This window comes from Polistes canadensis, unplaced genomic scaffold (genome assembly GCF_001313835.1).
Source record: "Polistes canadensis isolate GaletaPanama2010 unplaced genomic scaffold, ASM131383v1 scaffold_265, whole genome shotgun sequence".
NCBI classification, from domain to species: domain Eukaryota; kingdom Metazoa; phylum Arthropoda; class Insecta; order Hymenoptera; family Vespidae; genus Polistes; species Polistes canadensis.
The window spans coordinates 132,523-153,877 of record NW_014569812.1 but is presented as its reverse complement, the minus strand read 5'-3'; the positions used below and the strand labels follow the sequence as shown (position 1 = coordinate 153,877).

Below are 21,355 nucleotides of genomic sequence, written 5' to 3'. Positions count from 1 at the left end.
TCAGTTTCCAACGTTCTCCTAACGAAGTTACGGTTCTCCTGTTGTTCTTCCTCTCCATCGTTCTGTCACATTCCCTCACGTATACCTAATTATCATCTGAATCAACCCTAATTTGACTTTTTTGTTTTAGAGAAACTGAAATATTTCATTGCTTCGTAGATATGAGAAATATATATATATCGAACTTGAATATTTTCTATATGATCTATCATCCGATTTGAATTAATTTCATAATTTACAAACAATTATATTTCATTTCCATTCTTTATTTTTATCCCACCATCAAATATTATCTCGATTATATCATTTTGTTATACACCACGAACAAAACATTCGTATTACAATTCGTAAAAAAATTGAAAATGAAAATGATATACGAATTATAAATACATCCTCCAAATTATTTCGTAATAATCTCATAAACACAGGAAGACAAAAAATAGAAAAAGGAAGAAAGAAAATAAAAGAGAAGTAAACTGATATTAGAATGGCAAACAAAATTAAAATTCGATTACACGCGAGGAGGACTTTAAACTTGTAAAGGTACACCTACGTATGCAAACATAGATTAAATATTTAATCACAATACATATACGATAAAACGCGCGTCGTATCATCAATCCAACGTACAATGATTCACTCTTATCCTATTGTAAAAATGATAATATTCCAAGAGTATAATACCAATGCAAGTATGATGAATAATCATAGTAGAATAAACAAAAATGAAATGAATAAATATTATATATATACATATATACACACACTGAATAAAAAGAACAAATTTTTCATGAATTTAATCCGAAATTTTTTGACGAAGTATTAAAGATAAATAATAATAAGAAGAAGAAGAAGAAATAGTAATAGTAGTAATAGTAGAGACACACTCGGTGCTACGAATCACGCCGTGTTTTAAGTTTAATGGGCGGCAACAAAAAAGGGACTCACAGAGAGAGAGAGATAGAAAGAAAGAAGGCTGGTGCTATGACTATGGATATCTTACTGCGTAGGAAGATACCCCTCCATGAGTTAAAAAGGAGTCACGATCCCCACTGTGGACACCTAAATGTCCGTCCTCCGCACTCATTCTCTATCTTTCTCTTTCTCTTTCTCACTAATATGCGCCAGAAGCACGAGCGCGCATCATCGTACTCTTTCTTCGTGTATGAACATATACCATGTGTGTGTGTGTGTTTATATGGTTACATTCTATTTTGTATTCGTGTGTAATTCCTCGTGCATGTGCCTTCTTCTCCTCATCCTCCCCCTGATCCACCCCCTCGTCCATTCCCTCCTCAACCCTTCATCATCATTCTCATCCTCTTTACACGACTTCGTTCGAATCCGATTTCTCTTATCATTCTCGTTCCTTGTTGGTGTGTCGTCCGTCGTTTTAAGCTTTAACTTTCTCAGTGCCGTATAAACTCACGATCGCCACCATATTACGTTTATATTTATTCATTTGTTGTTACTTATTATTACGGTGAACCAAATAAATATGTTTGTGCATTTGTCGTTTTATAAATTGTGTTATAAACTTCATAATGGGATTGTTATTTCTTTTTCTTTTTTTTGTTTTTGTCCAATTTATTACTTCGGTAATATTAATTAAAAGGAAACTTTATACAAATTTTCGATTCATCCTAATATAATTGTGTTATAGAAATATAATATATGATTATTTTATAAGAAATTATTTTAATTTTATTAAAATGATTTTTTTTTTCCTTGAAGTAATATTTGTGGTTATTGATTCATAATTTAATGATGTCGGTGGAACATCATGAGAATTAGTTTCAGTTTTAATAGATTGCATTTGTTGGATCTATTCATTTCAAAGAATAAAAATACGTATGTACATTTTCTTATTTTCTTTCCATCAATTTGAGATTAAAATTCTATCTTTTTTATTAGTTTTGTTCAAGTTAATTTCTAAGTTATACGATCGTATAACTTAAATTGCATTTATGATCGATGTCGCATCGTTTCAATCTTGTGATAGTATACAAATCGAATCGAATTCATTGAAATCATCGAATAAAATATCTGTTATTAATAATATCAAATTGTGATAAATGAATTCTCAACGGTAAGATGATAGATTTTTTCATCCGATTCAAAGTCTCCAACATAAGTTGATAATCTCAAGGAGAGATGTTCTTTTTTTTTAACAAAAAAAAAGAAAGGAAAAAGAAATGAATCGTATCGACGATTAAACATCTTCCCCCTCCCTCTCCCACTCAGCCACCCTCTCCACGTATTTAAGTAGATAAGAAAACTAGTAACAAAGAGAGAGGCATCAACGCAAAAGTAGGAAACAAAACGATATCCCAGTTTCCGGTTTAATGAATAACGTCATCCGATAAGAAAAATTAGACGACTTATACACACAGAGTGTACCACACAGAGATGGTATCGATCGTGGTTGGTGGTGGGTATCTTCAAATGCTCAAATGAAAGAAGGAAAATAAATAAAAAGAAGAAGGAGGAGGTGGAGGAAAATGGAGAGGAGAAGGGGAAGAATGAAAAGGGGAGGGGGGAAAAAGAAAAAAGAAGAAGAAGAAGAAAAAAAGAAATCAGAATACCGAGAGAAAACGACGAAGAGAAGAAGTAACAGAGATTATGTTCGAGGATGATGGCACCACGCGTATCAAGTAAGTGAAGTAAGTGAGTAAAAGTAAGTAGTGTATGGGGGTTTGTCGAATAGCAAGGAAAAAGAAAATGTTTTGGGGTAAATAAGCAAAATAAATTTGACAGAGTGAAAAGAAAAAGAGAATTCTCATTTGAGGATAAGAAGAAGAAGAGAAGGAGGAGGAGGAAGAAGAAGACTATAGTATAGTTCTCGCGTAGTTAGGTATGAGAGAGGACAGGGACGCTGTTGGTGTGTGCCGGCATGGTGGCGCCACGTTGACGAGAGGATCTGGAGGAGAAAAAGGTATATAGAACTGATGGTTAATAGTAGAGTGGTGGAGGTGGTTAAGGTGGAGGTAGTAGAAATAGTAGAGAGAGGTAGGGGTGGTAATTGAGGAGAAGGAAGGAAGGCGTGAGTTGCGCGTGCGGTGAGATTTAGGCGAGGAGAAGGGAGAGGAAGAGGAATAGGGATAGGTGGAGGAGGATGATGATGATGATGATGAAGAAGAAGAAGAAGAAGAAGAAGAAGAAGAAGAAGAAGATGAAAAAGAAGATGAAGAAGGAAGAAGAGGGCAGCTAAGTCGTCATAGTAGATAGGCAGGCGACTGTGGATGCGAAATCCGTCGTCGTCCACAGTCGCCCACGGCGAGTAGGTGTCGGATAGGAAAGGAAGAGACTACTATTGCAAATAATAGTATAGTAATAGTAGTAATAGTAGTTGAAATAATTGCAAGTAATATTAATGGTAGTAGTAAGATTTGTAGAGAGGGGCATCTGATTGGTCGGGCACTGCCGCCGCCGCCGAGAAATGACTTTTCTATGGGGGTGGGAGAGATTGTAGGCGGAGTGGGAAAATAACCGGTGCGCCGACTCGTCAAAAAGGGGGAGCAAAAGCACGGAGGCGGTGGCTCCTCCGTACTATAGCCGCCATCATCGTCCGTCCCATCCTATAGTAACCTTCCAAAGCAGTACCCGATCTTTCCTCTCCAATGTGTGTTAGTTGGGAGCGCGTTTACCGGTGTTCGCTGCTTGAGCGAGTCAGCTAGTGTAAAACGGACGCTTCTGTTTCGGCCGATCTCTTACCATGCCCTAACATCGACGGAACAACCTGAACATTCCTCGCTTCTTTTTCCCTAGTTCCTTCTTCTTCTCTATTCTATTTCTATCTGTCACCCTTATATATTATTTTTATTTTATTTTATTTTATTTCTTTCTTTCCTTCTTTCCTTTCCTTTCCTTTCCTTTCTGTCTTCCACTTCTGCTTCCTTTTCTTCTTCTTACCTTACCTCACCTCACCTCACCTCATCTCACCTCACCCCCTTCCGTATCTTCTCTTCTTCTTATTCGTTCGTTTCGTTTCGTTTTTTTATTTTTTTTTTGTACCCTCTCCTCCTCTTCCTCCTCCTCCTTCTCCTCCACCCTCTTTACTCTTCTTCTTTTACCGATACACACCCGCCCCACCCCGCCAATATCATCTTCCGATCTCTTATTTTTTCCCTCCCCCTTTCGACTCTCCAATCCACCCGTCAAAAAAGGATCTCTTACCGTACGTTTCTTTTTTTCTCTCTTACTTTTTCTTTTTTTTCCCTTTCGTTATACTTTTCATTAATTTTTATTCCCTTGGAAAACTTCCTCCACCTCTCCTCATACGGCGGTGAAGTAAAGAAAGTTTTAATATCCTTTAACGAAGGAAAACAAGTGTAAAATAGTGAAGGTGGAGGAGAAGTGGAAGAAGAGGAGAAAGAAGAAGAAGAAGAAGAAGAATAAGAATAAGGTGAAGGGAGGAAAATTAATAAAAGAGCATGTCAAAGTAAAAAGCTTTCGTTCTCGTGAATATATATATATATATATATATCTTGAGTGAAATTTAGTTATTTAAAGTTTCATCTCTTGTGTCTTCTTATTTACAATTATTTCGTCACGAATAACAGTGCTGCTTAGTGCATGGTGTAATAGTGGTGATGGTGGTGGTGGTGGTGATGCGTTCTGTTCAATTCGAGAAATGACAAGGGACGGAAAATAATCAAAATCTCTAAAAGAAAGAAAAGGAATAGGGTGAAACAAAGAAAAGGGGAAAAATAATGTGTTGCCCGTGTCTTCATCTTCTTTGATATTATACTCTGCAACGTTAAATCGTAATAAAATGGAATAATAAAATGAGATTAATTTTAAATGGGATACGCCACAAGTGCGTCTCGAAGTATAAAGATAAAAATACAAATTAAAACAAAAAAGTAAGAAAGTAAGAAAGAAAGAAAGAAAGAAAGAAAAAGAAGAAAGTAGAATAATAATCACGGGGTGGAAGGGAACACAAAGAGAAGAGGAGAGACGAGTTCAATCTTGAAGGATGGATGATGCGATCGATCGGTCATCATCGTGATAAAAGTAAATAATTATTGAATGATAGATACATAGAATATACGTACATACGTATAGTTAAAATAGATAAAAAAACAAATAGATAGATAGGTAAAGAAAAAAAGATTTATATAGAAGAAACCAATAAGAGATTTGATTTGATGAAAGTTCCGGTGCGAAGATCAACACCTTAGGAGAAACGGAAAAGTGTCATACACACACGCTAGAAAAGTAGAAAAGTTAAAATCAAGCAAATCAAGTCAGCAAGCAAGCAAGAAAGAAAGGAAAGAAACAAAGTTAACAGTGGCGACATAAACCGCGTCCCGCCCATTCGAGATAGGTCAGACGCGAGGAACGAAGAACCAAGGCAAGTAATCTCGCCCTGGTGGATTGAAGAAACGAATTATAAACGAACCGAACGAACGAACGAACTGACTATTATTAATATTATTATTATTATTATAACAACAACGAACAAAACGGCGTTGAGGGCGACGGCTACGGGTGACGGCCACCACCAGCAGCAACACCCCAACATTAAAAATACCAATACAGAAACAGAAAAAAAAAGCAGAAGAAGATTCATTGTCATCATCTCACGTCTCTTATTCTTATTCTACTTGTCTCGCTAAAAAACAGCTTCCTTCTTCTTCTTCTTCTTCTCTCTTTTCTTTTTTCCTCCCACCACCGTTCTTACTTAGTGGGAATCATCATCGTCATCGTCAACAACGGCATCAGCATCATCAGCTATATACCGACGGAGGATTATTAGAAAACATCTCTTCAAATTCTTCTTCTTGCTTGCTACTACTGCTGCTACTTCTGTTGCTGCTGCTTTATTATTTGTGTTCTACTCTAAACGTTTTACGGGAAAGACAGTTGTCTATTTGAACAACGTTGTCATTTAAAAGCCAGAAAAACAAAAGACTCATTTCCTTCGTAATATATTTTCATTTTTCGCGTTCATTCTTACTTACTTTCTTAATATATCTTTTCTCTTTTCGGTTAACTTCCGAATATTTTTCTATTTTTTCTTATCGTTTTAAACGATCGAATATACTAACCAACCCCCACACCCCCGATTAAAGACACGCACCCTACTACTACTGTCGAGATATTTCGTGTGCGCACGATATAAATCGAAGAACTTATTTCTACGAGTATCTCGGGGGACAAAAAAAGTTGCTTAGACTCGTCGGCGGCCACTTTTTTTTTTACCACCACGTGAGAAGACGACACCCCACCCACCCCCAGATTTGTCGTCGTCGTCGTTGACGTCGTCGCTGCCTTCGCCTTCTTTCCACCCTCAACCCCTCCTTTTCTCCTTCTTTTCATCCACCTTCTTCTTCTCCACCTTTTCGACATATGTGTGTATATATATATATATATAGAAAACAAAAGAAGAAGAAGACGAAGAAACAAGGAGAAGAAATAAGAGAATACACGATTATTTGTTGTTTAACAAATTGAGAGAAGGATATATAAAGGAAGATTGATAAATAATTGGCCCCAAAGAAAGTGGAGAAGGGTATTTATTTCGAAGTATAAAGAAAAAGGGAAAAGGAAAAAATAATAAAATAAAAAGGAACGAAGACAGGAGAAGACAGAAAGAAAGAAAGAAAGGAAGGAAGGAAGAAAGAAAAAAGAAGAAGAAGAAGTGGTCGATAAGTGCGCGTTCGCGACGCTTCAACATCCGGCCCCGGTTGTGTTGTTTTACCTGTTTCTAAGAACAATTATTCGTCGGCATTCTTTTATTTTTTTCTTTTTATTTTATTTCTTTCGCGAGGATATTATTACGATAATATTTAAAAATAAAGAGAGAGAGGAGAGTATATAGGAGAGGGTGTGACAAACAAATACGGCCAATTTGAAAGATAATATTATTATTGCTATTATTATTGCCATTATTATTATTATTATTATTATTTTAATTTTTCTTCGCATTATTATTATTATTATTTGTTTGATTTTAAAGAAAGTAAGAAAAAAGGTGCACGAGAATGCGCGGCTGCGGCTGCGGCTGCTACACTATACGTCGTTGGACGAATTCTCGAAAGATCATCCGTAATAATAATAATAATTAAAAAAATATTATCTCTAAGACACATATATAAACGCGCGTAATAAATAATATCGTTAATAAAGTGCGGATTCGAAGAAAAGTTGTTAATCGAGGAAGGAAAAAGGATTATTAATCGGGTCCTTTAGATTGCGGTTCTAATCGCGTCCACCACGCGTTGTGTTCCTTTGGCAATGAAAAAAAGTATAACGCGCGAAACGCGAAACCGAATAGCTGCGCTTTCGCGAGTTATGACCATGACTCTTAGTCGGAACGTTTACGAAGGTAAGGAATTTATTATTTTATTCCTTACTAAAACAATCATTTTTGTTGATTTGTTTTCGTTAATATATTCATCATTACTCTTAATTTTATATTCGCACTTATTTATTTAATTATAATCTCTCACTTAATTAATTAATAACTTATATTATTTATTTAAAAAGATTTTGAAGTATTAACCCTGCACCACACACCGTAGTACAACCAACACAACACAACACGCAACGAGATACGAAAAACACGCGTATTTTTGTTCCTCCGTCGTCGTCGTCACGTTCTTCTTAATTCTCTCCATTCTTTTTTTTTCTTCTTCATCTTCTCTCTTTCTTTATTTTTTGTTTTTGTTTGTTTGGTCTCTTTGTAAGCGCATGTGCAGCGTATGCAACAACGTAGTCGCTTTTTACCCTCCTCTTCTTTGTCATCAATCCACATCCCCACTTATCGTCGTTGTTAGAGCTTTCTTCCACGCCGGCTAACAAACCCTCCAAGGATGATACACTATATGTATAAAGAAAATGAATATTTTGTTTAAATATATATATATATATATATATACTTGATGATAAGGGTTCATAGGGAACTTGGACATAAAAAGAAGTAGAACTTAATTTAACTAAGTTGGACGTTTCGTCCCTTTATTGGGACTTCTTCAGCAACTGGAAATTTTATTTTATTATAAATTCTTATTACGATACATGAGGTTCATACAATATAATTTTTCTACATATTACCTTAATCTTTAAAGTTCAGCGTCTTTTTTCTTTAATTCGAAATACATTTTTCTTTTTGTTGAGATATTCCAAACACAACACATCTAAACTTCGTTAATTCGATCGTTATTATTCAAAATCCTCAACAAAACTGTTTCAATTTAGACTAGTGTTTGTTAGCCTAGATATCATCAGTGTAAGGTGTCCTCTATTATTTATTATGGTTAAAATTTAAAAATTCCGTTGTAGATGTGATTTAGATTGTTTGTGTCTGTTATAAAATTCACCGTGTTATTATTCGATATATGATACATTTCGCTGATATTCCTTTTGTACCAATTTTCTTCCAAGTCTAAGATAATTGCTGCGTCAAATTTGAAATTATGTCCTGTTGTGAAATGATGTTCAGCTAACGCTGTGGTATTAGTTTTATTCACATTTATAGGTTTACAGTAATTTTTTCAATAAAGGGACGAAACGTCCAACTTAGTTAAATTAAGTTCTACTTCTTTTTATGTCCAAGTTCCCTATGAACCCTTATCATCAAGAATTATAATTTTGGACGAGAGAAAATACGGAATATATATATAGTAAAATAAAAGAGGAAAATAATATATAATGGAGGAGGGAAAAGAAAAAGAACACGCGTATATCACCCCCACTTAGATTTCGTTGAATCGTTGATACTATTCGTAACTCGTTCTTCTTCTTCTTCTTATTCTTCTGTTTCTGTATGTGTGCGTGTGTGTGTTTCTTCCTCTTCTTCTTCTTAGTTCCCGTGAAAACACAGTGACCCGATAACCCCAAAAGATCTTATCTAGTATTTGCAAGAATTTTTAATCCAAATATTTATTCCCAGAAATGATTTATTAAGTAATATACGAGCTCTAGAAATCATCATCTTTGTTGTTTTTAATCTCTTTATCACATTTGATGTATTCATATTTTTAGTCTTGTTCTTTTTCTCTTTTTATTTTTATTTTTCTTTGTCATTTCTAACACGAGAAATAAGTTTTCTTTTATTTTTTTTTTTTTTTTTTTTTTTTTTAATTTTTTTTTTTTTTTTACAATTTTTTGTATTTGTTATATCGCACGATATCTTGAATGTAGATTTTAATTGTTAGTCATTGTTTAATTAATGTGTAAATAAGTGTGTATGCGTGCGTGTGTACGGTCAAGGTACAAAAGTTTACATATAGAGATAAGAAAAGATTTATTTTTATCACGTAAATGGTTTCCACGTGAATTCGATCATTTATCGTTGACCATTGTTAAGTATTGTGGTTTTACATTTCTAACCAGAGAGTCAACGGACGTACGAAAACAAAGATAACTTTTTATTATTGTTCGTTTCGTATGACTCTCTCTCTTTCTCAATCCTATTCTTTTTTCTTATTATTATCCACTATAATATTTCGTCATCATTCTGTATTACGCATTCTTGTTTGTAAAATGTCGCATTGAAAAATGTTCCACGCTTTGCCACTTTTGGTTTTTTGCCCTCCTTCCCACCTTTTAATATTACTTATTTACTAAATCCGATTTTGTAATATATATTTTTCATTTGTTAAGTAATTTTGATATACCTACAATACGTATTTTTATTAGATGAGATTGTTTTGGTTTTATTTTTTGTTTGGTTTATTATTGATCAAGTAATTACCCCTACATCATATATTATAAATCATTTCAATTTAGATAATAATTAAAACGTGATATCAAAAATGTTTATATCTCATTTTGAATTGGTATCAAAATTATATACATAAATAATTTGTATATTATAATCTAATATATTATTACTGTTGAAATATTATAATATTATTCCAAATAATTCGACGATCAACCAACATTCACGAATACGTTCCATTTCCGTAGATAAAATTATTATTAAATTATGCATAATCCGATCCATTGTTGTTGTTATTGTTGTTATTAAATGAAACATTATTCGTAGGATGATGATACAACGTATGCGTACAAATATATGCATTTGTTATCGTTGATTTATAATTGACAGATTGAGCTTACAAAAATGGTACTAGATATTTGTATTATTATAACTGTAAAACAAGATTTTATAAGCAAAATTTATTTGAATATTTCTCTTTCTCCGTTTAAAAGCATTTCCGATTAAAATTGCGTATTAGTAGAAAAATAAAAAAAGATAAAAAGAAGGAGAACAAAAAAAAAAGTCAAAAAGACGACTTACACACACACACGCGTAGTTTCGATAAGAATTTATAATTCGCGTCATCACTATGATGATAAAAAATATGCGCGCATTAGTTGTTGATTAGACGTTAGTAATTATTAATATATATAAAAAGAAAAAAAAAAGATATTTTTCCCAACCCCCTCGTTTTAAACTGTTGGTTCTGTACGCATAGGTGGTACATATGTAATAATAATAATAATAAAAATAAAAATAATAATAATAATACGTCAGGCTGCATTAAGAGACGCGCAAATATTTTCTTTATGAGATATTCGCATCGTGTTATCTCTCTATTTTAACGATTATTATTTTGTCTTTCGTTTTTGATAACATAAAACGAATCTGCGTTTTACTTATGGGGATTTATTTCTATAACATGCATGCGTAATTTTTTTAATGCACACGCGTACACAGGTACGTCATATATTTTTCTTTTTTTTTATTATTTCAACTTGAAGAACTTGTGTGGTTCTCTTACACATTTGATTTTATTTCCATAAAGTTGAGATATTAGTATAATGAAGATGATAATAATAATAATAATAATAATAATAATAATAATAATAATAATAATAATGCGTAGAAACATATAGGTAAATTTGAAACAGAGATTTAATTAATTAATACAAAACTAATCACTATTTTTCATCTGTTGGTTGACATATATATTTATTTATTTTCATTTTTTAATTGTCACCTGGATATGTAATATTTTTCTAATCAAATTATACGATCTTATGCGTTGCACGATTTAATTTGTTTGCGTCAAAGAATTCGTTCAATTAATATTAATTTCTTTTAAAAATTGTTTGTTTTATTTTTTTACTAGACAATATGAGTCGTCACGTATTCACGCATCTCATATTAACAATTTACACAAATTTAATATTTGTCGTACTACTTTACCGATAATCAAAAAATTCTAGAAAAAAAAATTGATTTTACGATTTTTTTTCTATCCGATAATATTAATAATTATTAATATAAAATAAAATCCACATAAAAATATCTTGTAATATTCTCAATTTATATATTTCGACCAACAAATTATTACTTTTCACCGTCACACTTTTCACGTTCACATATACTAATATCATTATCCATTTTATGCATAAATATACATGTATAATATTACATCCGGATTATATTATATATAATCGAACAAACTTTCAAAACTGATTCTGATACTACCACAATCGTTACATATTATTTAATAAATTATTATTTAAACGATCATAATTATTACCTTATAATATATTTATACACGAGTGTATATACAAAAGAATTGTTATAAAAGTGGGATGAAAAGAAAAAGAAGAAGAACAAAAAGATTAATCAAAAATCAAAATCAAAAGAGACAAAGTAAATGAATAGGAAAGGAAAGGAAAGGAAAGGAAAGGAAAAGGCAAGAAAAGAAAATGAAGGCATCGAAATAGTTTTAATGTCATGGAAGATGGCGACCGCGCCCTATCAGGCTCAATGACCTCTCTCTCTCTCACTCTCTCACTCTTTCTCACTCTCTCTCTCTCTCTCTCTCTCTCTCTCTCTCTCTCTCTCTCTCTCTTCGGATTCAGTCGGAGAAATCGCGTTTACTTGGCTCACACGTAGCACGGTTTATATCCTTGTTTCTTAGTGCATTCATCGTCGTCGTCGTCGTCGTCGTCGTGTAATGCACACACGATATAATATAAAATATATTTTTTCGAGAGAAGAAGAAGAAGAGGAGGAGGTGGAGGAGAAGGAGGAGGAAGAAAAAACCTTGGGCTTCTACTTAAAGCTTTCTGTTGCTTCTTTCTCAGTGTTCTAAGTGCAAACGCGCCTTTAACTCTCTCCCTCTCTTTCTTTCTCTTTTACTCTTTGACTTTTTCTATCTTCGTCAGTTCTCGTTCCATAAGTTTATAGCAACCCATACTCGGTAGTATGCCGCCATCCGTTCTTTCCGACGTTTTTGATGACGTAAGCGTGCGCCCATCTTTTCGTCTCCGTCTAAGGGCATGGCTACCATTACTCTTTCTTCTAATTTTTTCTTTTTTTTTATCATACGCACCACCATCATAACACACGTTCACTTTAATAGATAAGTTTTCATTCTAATTCTTTCTATTCCATTTTTCTTTTCTTTTTTCTTTTCTTTTCTTTTCTTTTTAATATTTTAACATTTTCTTTAATCATATTTCTCCAATTTCTACACTCATAATCATTCCCCGTGTTTTATTCGGTCATTACGAATTTTTCTTTCCGTTCAATGTGTTTTCCCATCGTATTCTTCTTGTATTTTTTCTGTTTTGTTCTTTTTTTCTTTCTTTTGTAAATTTTTATTTCAACAGGATACGGTTAAAGATCATTGCTCTTTCCGTTTCCGTTTATGGTTGATTAATTCGCTTTTTTTTTCTTTTTTTTCTTGAAAATGATAATTACGGACGATGTAATGCAACTAGAATTGTTGTCTACGCTCTTTTATGTGTTTTAATTTATAATTTAAGATTATATATATATATATGTTTGGCATCGGTTTTTCAAGTCTTGTTAATTAATTTAACAATATTTATTGGAAATACTTTTGAAGTCAATTCTTATTTCGTTCGTAATTCGTAGCAAAAGAAAGAAAAAAGAAGAAAACAAAATACGCACCACGAAGTTTGGAAAATGTTGTCAAGGTTTTATATTTTATATCACGATTCGAATCTTTAGATAAATTTTCTTTTAAGTTAGATTAAAATTCGTGTGAAAAAAATTAGATTGTTTTTAAATAGTAAGTATTTTATTATATTTTCATGCGAAAAATATAGGACGAAAAGAAATTCATGGAATATATTATAAAATTCAAGAGAGTGAGAGAGAGATATGTGTGGTTTTATTCATGACCACGAAGGAGATAAGTGGTCTCTAGAAGAATTTCTAGGTTTTTTCTTTTTTTTTTTTTTTTCTTTTTTCTTTCTTTTTCTTTCCCGAGTATGTGGAAATGACGAAATGAACGAAGAAGATTCACGTTAGGATTAGAAAGTATAACCCAGAACCGCAGGAATTCTTTCCTAATAAGTCGAATATCTCTTAAAAGTGAACAAAATGATGTGTAGTATTACGTATGATTTTTTTTACTTTCTAGCCTACATTTAATTTATTCCACGAATAAAATAATAACGTTCGCAGTAGTAAATCGATCATTTTAATCGTAAATAAATTTGAATTTGACGAGAAGATACAGGAGGAAAAATAATAAACCAAGCAAAATTTATGATACTCGAAGAACAATTCTTTTTTTTTTTTTTTTTTACAGACACTGTTCAACGAGATCAAATAAATAACTCGTTAGATCGTCATTTTTATATTATTATATTACTATATTATATATTATATTATATTATATTATTATATTTATATTTTAATATATTACTTTTTTTTTTCGAGAAAACAAATGTGACATCGATCCGTGTATATTCGAATATGGAACGACAATGATGATAGTTCATGATTATTCGTTGAATCTTCTAGGATCATTCTTGTTTTCATTCTATCATCCATTTAAGATCACGATCCTATATACATCTAAAGCAAGATGTGTAACACGTTAAAGTAGAGAATACAGATCACGCAATTTGTTAGATGTGCCCTTTCCACATTCCATTGACATCATTGGTGGAATAACATCATCTTCATCATCATCATCATCATCATCATCATCATCATCATCATCATCATTGTCGTCATAGTTATCGTCATCCATCGATCATTGAGATGGAGTCCCAAATGAGATAAAATAAAACCGACACAAAAAGCAAAACATTACTTTGTTCATCGTTAACGTACGTTAACATTTAGTCCAATTAAAATTGATATTCTGCGACGATAATAATAAACTTAAACGCATATTAGTCTATAAGATAAAAACTTTGAACGAAATAAAATACGGCCAACCAACTGGGTCATTATTGATAAATAAATGGAACAAAGATACCTTCTTTTTTACGGAAGAATACGATTTTTTTCTGTTTTTTTTTTTTAAATTGTAAATCCTAATCTCTTTTCTATTCGTATATAAATAATTTTCTCGTTATTCAGATAGAAACATACATTATCCGATATATTTTTCTTTGTTTATTCTTTCTAATTTAATTATAAAAAGTAATTAATAAAAAAATAGGTAATATATATATATACCTAATATAGTTGGTTTTGAAAAAACAAATAATAAATTAGTTAATTTCAACGAGAGAGAGAGAGAGAAATGATCCACGATGCATGGACAGGAAGGCTCTGAAAAGGTCACGGCTGTGACCCGTTTCGACATCTTATCGGAGTGCACGCTGATCAAAGTTCGTTTTTCATATACGAACGACGAACGAAACTCTAACTGGATGGAAGATACAATACGTTTCGTTAGCTTTATAATAGTAAAATAACTAATTATACGTATCACACTAATATATAAATATAAATATATACATATATATATATGTGTTAGGGGGTGAATCAAAAATTCATGCGTTATTTCAGAAATAAATACAATATTTCACTTGCATATGAAGTAATTTTATTTGACTTAAAAAAAGAAAACAATTGCACACTATCCGAATATTATCAAACGAAAAATAATAATTCTCCTAATTTATCGAATAAAATTAATCAAGAGATAAAAAAAGTAAAGTAAAATACGTCAGCACAGAATTTGTCATGGGATTGTGATAGGGGAAAGGGCTATTAGAAAGTCTTGTTTAAATATATAAACGATCCTAATATCATCGTGTATTTGATAAAGGTGAAAAGTTGAAAAGAACGTTCAATATGATCCCGTTAATAAAATAGATTAGGAGACAAAGGTATTTTTCTGTTGTTTAAATTACACTGAGATATCGAATCTCGGGTTTCATGAACGGTGGTTCACGAATCACGTATGGGAAATAGTAGTAGTAGTAGTAGTATATGCTAGAGAAGAGAAAATATAAGTGGGGGAGGGAAGATTTGAATCCCTGGTGTGTGGCACCACAATGATAGGGCCGAAAAGTTATGCAGGCTCGAGTGGGCTCACGGTCATGTGTCATTTTTCCCCATTTCCCCTCTCGTATTCGTGGTGGTGGGTCTGTTTCGAGTATGTGTGCGTGCGTGCGTGCGTGTCGACGTCCTCCTGGTCGTCGTTGTCCATAGTTGTCATAGTAGTAGTAGTAGTAGTATTAGTAGTCGTCGTGATCGTGATTGTCATCATAGTGTTCGGTACCTCGGTAACTCTCATTTCGACGCGTGCGTGGCATATCTCGTGTATAGCAAAGAAAGAAAGAAAGAAAGAAAGAAAGGGCGTCGTACACGCAGCATACACAGGGCAGGCAGGCAGGCAGGCAGGCAGTAGGCACCCACAGCAGGGCGACAGGGTGTCGTGCGAACCCGCGTGCGAAAGGACCGGTAAGAGAGAGGGGAGAAAAAGGAGGGGTGGGGTCTGTCTTCTTGCATATATATTCGTGTATTTCTATATAATTATATATGTGTGGTGTATGTATGTATCTATGTGTGTTAGATAGCAACCTATATCTATCTGTACACGTAGATGCGTCGTAACAGATGACAACGGGGATCCTCCCAGAATTGCAGGCGGCTTTGCAACTTTGGTATTGGCGATGATGATTTTGTTGTTGTTAATTATTTATTTTTAATTGTATTTTATCCCTCTGTTATTTATATATATATATATATATATTATAATATGTTGATTGTTCTTTTTTTGGTTTGTGTGAATGAAGAAGAATTGATATTAAATAATCAGAGGCTTTATGGGGGTTTTTTTACCTTTGATTGAATTAGATTCCAGCGAGGACGAAGCAGGTGGTGCGGACGTAGGCACGAAGGTGAAGACGGCGACAGCCGAAGGTTGTGCCGCTGAAGCCACGTCGGCCGTACTCGACGAGGATGCCGGCGGTGGCTGTGGCGGTGGTGATGGTGTTGGTGGTGGTGTTGGTGCCGGTGGTGCCGGTGCCGGTTCCGGTCAACAAATTCTTGGAATCGGCATCGGCGGTGGTGTCGGCGGCCTCAGCAACGATGGAGTCAATCGAAGAATTAATAGTGGTGGTGGTGGTGGTGGTGGTGGTAGTAGTAATATTAGTAGTGTCGAAGGTGCCGATGATAACGAGGAAGGACCAAAGATAAAACAAGAAAACGGCCAAACTTGTTCACACTGCGGTATACACTTCCGGAACGCTCACGTACTTCAACTTCATATGGAGGATGCACACAAGACGTTGTTGTATTCGTCAGACAAAAATGATCTTAACGCACAATTTTCACAAGTGGTTAGAAAAATTCTTCTTTTCTTTTTTTTTTTTTGCGAAAGACTAATAACTTTGTTTTTTTTTTCTCTTCCCCCTTTTTTTAGTCACTTTTTTTTATTCTAAATTGTAGATAGATAGATTTATTTTTCTCTATCGATTATCGTAAATGTGTATTACCTTTTTTTGTGTGTATATATATATATATATATATTTGTTTTTTTGTTTTACAGTCGTGCAAAGTGTGCAACAAAACTTTCGCCAATGTCTACAGATTACAAAGGCATATGATCAGCCACGACGAAAGTGCTGTCTTGAGAAAATTCAAGTGTCCGCATTGTGAGAAAGCATTCAAATTTAAACATCATCTTAAGGTACAATGAAACGCTATAGTGTCGTTTAAAAAAACAATTATATTCGTTTTTACTATGTATTTATACTTTATGTAATATTTTTTTATATAATATTATTATTTCTACTTTGATTTTTTTTTCTAGGAACATTTGCGTATACACAGCGGCGAGAAACCGTTTCAATGTAACAACTGCGGCAAAAGATTTTCGCATTCTGGTTCTTATTCGAGTCATATGACTTCGAAAAAATGCTTAATCGTTAATTTGAAGAAGTCTAGACAAAACAGCAGCAACATCGGTAATATAGAAAAATGTTCGAAGAAAACGCCCACGCAATCGGTTCCTGGCGTCAGACGCGATGATACATTTCTTGCGGCTAACAATAATACTTTTTTACCGATACTGCCAAAGCTTTCTCCTTCGGATTATCAAGAAATACGAGAAGGTGGTGGTAAGGAAATTAGATATGCATATATATAAACATAGGATACGCACAGACAAATATATTTACACATACGATAAGTCATTAAAACATTGAAATATTAACTCCCTTATATTAATATTTAGTTTAAAAGTACTGCGTGTGCACAATGTAAAATTAATTAATCAAAAATCTTGATTGCCAGTATTTTTAAACATCTCAACACCATAGAAAAATAATCACAATTTCATTTGGAATTGATCCACAGGTATTTACGACGGACCAAGTCTTTTACCCTCGATGATGGGTTTTACCAATTACTTCCTACAATCCTCATTGGGAAAGATATTAAATCAAGTGCATTCCAAACGGCTCGACGAAATAGCAGAAAAATTTGAGACCCATCGAGAAACGATGAGTCCATTGACTGCAGATTCGGAGGGTACGGAAGGTACAGAAGGGAAGGAATCACCTGCTCCGATTGGATCGCGAGGGTTGGACGCTGTTCGTCGTATTTTAGAGACTGTCAATACCTCTGTCACTAAGGAATTGTTAGAAGAAAATGTTAAAAAATTGTCTACCTCAATATTCAGTTCTCCTATAATGAGACGAGAATTGGAAAACGAGCTTGGAGAATATCATGTACGTATTTGATATTTCAAATATTTAATATATTAATTCTCAAATGTTCTAATTAGTTTTCTATTTCTCTCTCTCAGCGTAGAATAAATAATTTATTAACCATGCATTAATCGTACAGGATCAGGATAGCGAAATATCGAACGAGATGCCCCATTATGATTGGTCGTTAACAACGGATCAGTATGATTCTCAAAGCGAAGGTTTAGCTGCCAAATTGGAAGATGCTAATCAACCGCAAGGTGTGACCACCAGGTTATCTTCTAAAAGAAAAGCTGACGATAGTTCCGAGCAGGATACCGATGACGAAGAAGATAGCAATCAAACGCATACGGAGAATGGTAGAAGAGTAAGGGCGAGGTCTTTGATAGACGATGAACAATTGGCTGTTCTCAAAGGTTACTATGCTATCAATCCGAGGCCAAAGAAAGAGGAAATTATTATGATTGCGAATTATATTAATTTCTCAACTCGTGTCGTCCAGGTAAATATCAAATAATAATTGTCTATTCGTTATAATATCTGCAATTATAATTTTCTTCATAGATTTATTTATAGTTTTATTTCTATTATTTGTTATATTTGTTATATTTTATTGATCAAGACATTAACAATGTTTTAAAATTGTCCCTGAAGTTCAACGTCATTGTTAACGTGACAATAAAACAAGTGCATTCAACCTATCTGCGTTCAAGCATGCACAAACATTTAATAATACAGCAAACACAAGAAACAAAACTGTTCGCATTGCGAATAATTAGTCATTTTTATTGAACATGCATGTCGTGTTAGGTTTGGTTTCAGAATTCTCGTGCAAGGGATCGTAGAGAATCGAGAATTCCAGCATTGTTACCACTTTCAAGTCCAACAACCTTTGAACAACCCTTGGATTTGTCGAAGAAAGATGTCCTAACGATATCCCTCGTAAAAGATGGCGATACATCTAATGGAAATATTGCTTCTCCTCCTTGCGAAAAAAAAGAAGACACTTCTTCGACTGTTGCAAATCAAGAAACTGACGATCTCGAGGATTCGCCTCTTGTTATCGACGAAGAAATGAACGATTCTGTCGAATCGAAACGTATGCCTTCCGTGCTCGATGTTTCGCAAAAGGTATTTCTTTTTACATATATATACAGGGTGTCCTACATAACTCTAGTCACGATTTTTCAAGTACTTGCGATAATCTGACAAAAAAATACTTTAAACAAAAGTTGATCTGTTTTTGATTGACTATACATTGCAATTGAATATCTCTATATTGACATAACAAACGTACGATAAGCAAAATAAACTTTGATTTTTATTTCAGAGCCAAAATCTTGGGAACGCCAAAAAGGAAAATGAGAATCCAGTTAAGATCGAACCGCCTACCACAACAGACACCGAACAAGGACTTTATTTTTGTGATCGTTGCGACAAAACTTTTTCGAAACATAGTTCACTCGCGAGACACAAGTATGAACATTCCGGTGAGTCGATAAATTATATATTACTAATTATTTTCTTACTTATATATATAAAAAAACTCATGGAATTTGTATCATTCCATATTCGAGACTTTAATATTCTATTCAATTCTAATTTCATTTAACAATGATGAATTAGAAAAATCTTTAAACCGTTCAAAGACAGCCATTTATTATAGTGTTTAGTATCTTAAAATAATTATTTATATTGAATTATATGTAAATTTGAATTTCGAATTGAGATCTCAAATCTTGTTGATTCCATCAATTTTTCCAAGACTCTAAGCAGCACATATATTCTTCTTAGTGCTTACGACTGAATTATTATTAATGAATAATTAGCATTAACAAATTAAAATTGATATTAAGAAACATTATTATACACTTCGAACAAAATATTCCGATTGATTTTTCTTGTACAAAATGTGTTAATAATCTTTTTGTTTCTTTCAGAAATATTAAACCAAATGAAAACAAAAATCATTTCGTGATATCCCAAATGAAAAATGATACATTTCTTTGATTAAAATCAATTACACATATATGATTAAAATATGATATTATTTTTTTGTTTGTTTAGGGCAAAGGCCACACAAATGTGTGGAGTGTACAAGAGCGTTCAAGCATAAACATCATCTAACCGAACATAAGCGGTTGCACAGTGGCGAAAAACCCTTTCAGTGCTCCAAGTGCCTCAAACGCTTTTCTCACTCCGGCTCCTACAGCCAACACATGAATCACCGTTCCTCTTACTGTAAACCTTACAGAGAGTAAATTTTGTCTTCGTTCCCCTGAACCCCCAATCCCCACCACCCCATCCCACCCACGTTCGCGCTTCGTTGGCCGTGTGTTATTCTTTATTTTATTTTATATATTTTCTAATGATAATTATACTAAAATGGAAAGAAACACAATTGCATTTAAGTTTTCTATTTTTTCTCTTTCCGTTCTCTGATTATAGAAAAAAAAATTCAGTTGAAGAAGAAGTAATCTCGCATAAATTCGAGGCAACAAAAAGAAGGTTTCCTTTTTTTAGTTTTTTTTTTACTTTTACCTCGTATTTCTTTTTTTTTTTTTTTTTTTTAAATTGCACGCACTTTTTTATTTATTTATTTTTTGTTTTTTAAATCGAATCGATAATAGAACAATAAACGCGAATAATGCAAAATTAATGAGCTACAAATATCATCGCGGGTGGTGTGTTGGTTCTAAAATATATAACAATATTATATATTTTTTATTACTTTTAAAACGATATTATATAAAGTATATATTTCTCGATTATTATTAACAGTGTTTTTTTTTTTTTTGTGCCAACTGTAATATTAAACGTGTGCCCACGAGGAGATGAACGATACGACACCCTCACCACTCTCTCTACTACCGCCCCTTTTTCCTGTAAACGTTTTTAAGAAGGGGTGGGTTCGCGTCGTTATGTACTTGAACTTTTCCAAGTTCTCTCGGTGTCGATACGCAAACGAAAATGTATAACTTTGTCCCATCAACAACAACTTTGATGAAGAATATTATAAAGTTGCCGAGTGTTGTTGTATGCGTATCGACAAATTATAATTAATATATAGATATATATATAAATTTAATAACGTAACGGTACCAAAAATGCATAATGCAATAATCTCTTACTATAAACTTAAACGAAAAGAAGAAAAAAAAACAAATAAAACAAAACCACGTTCGCGTACGCATATACACACACACACGCAGAAAATAGGTAAAAAACATAAAAAGTGTGTTTGTGCGTGTGCATGATGTGTGTATATGATAAACTCTTACATAATATTATACATATATAAATATACATATACCGAAACGGTATAAAAAATATACATATGTATGTATATAAGTATACATATATATATATATATATATATATAGTATATACTATAAGATATAATATACATAATATTTTAGTATTTTTATTAACAAGATATTATATATTACCA

The 21,355-nt window shown here is 33.1% G+C and overlaps 1 protein-coding gene and 1 long non-coding RNA gene across 5 annotated transcripts; one reads left to right on the top strand and one right to left on the bottom strand.

The window, feature by feature from the left end:
* Positions 1 to 1,987: 1,987 nt before the first annotated feature.
* On the top strand, positions 1,988 to 21,227 carry LOC106790841 (zinc finger protein 1). 4 transcript variants are annotated; one of them, XM_014756046.1, is made up of 9 exons: positions 1,988 to 2,654; positions 16,049 to 16,533; positions 16,743 to 16,883; positions 17,007 to 17,313; positions 17,552 to 17,925; positions 18,044 to 18,406; positions 18,715 to 19,035; positions 19,235 to 19,394; positions 19,972 to 21,226. In XM_014756046.1, exons 1-9 carry the CDS (start codon positions 2,633 to 2,635, stop codon positions 20,163 to 20,165), a joined length of 2,367 nt encoding a protein of 788 aa, XP_014611532.1. In that variant the 5' UTR covers positions 1,988 to 2,632; the 3' UTR covers positions 20,166 to 21,226. The 4 variants fall into 4 exon arrangements, with proteins under 4 accessions (XP_014611532.1, XP_014611531.1, XP_014611530.1 ...); XM_014756045.1 differs by lacking the exon at positions 1,988 to 2,654 and adding an exon at positions 2,803 to 2,935; XM_014756044.1 differs by lacking the exon at positions 1,988 to 2,654 and adding an exon at positions 6,376 to 7,333.
* On the bottom strand, positions 7,423 to 8,297 carry LOC106790842. Its single transcript, XR_001382127.1, has 2 exons — positions 8,062 to 8,297; positions 7,423 to 7,828 (listed from the first exon to the last, which is right to left on the bottom strand). It is a non-coding gene; the product is annotated as an uncharacterized LOC106790842 (long non-coding RNA).
* Positions 21,228 to 21,355: the final 128 nt, after the last annotated feature.

Excerpts from the sequence above, each read along its gene's own strand:
- LOC106790841 (XM_014756043.1), top strand. The coding sequence starts at position 15,244 with ATGATAGGGCCGAAAAGTTATGCAGGCTCGAGTGGGCTCACGGTCATG. Across the intron at positions 15,653-16,048 it reads ACCCGCGTGCGAAAGGACCG|ATTCCAGCGAGGACGAAGCA; the intron begins GTAAGAGAGAGG and ends TGATTGAATTAG. Across the intron at positions 19,036-19,234 it reads TGCTCGATGTTTCGCAAAAG|AGCCAAAATCTTGGGAACGC; the intron begins GTATTTCTTTTT and ends TTTTTATTTCAG.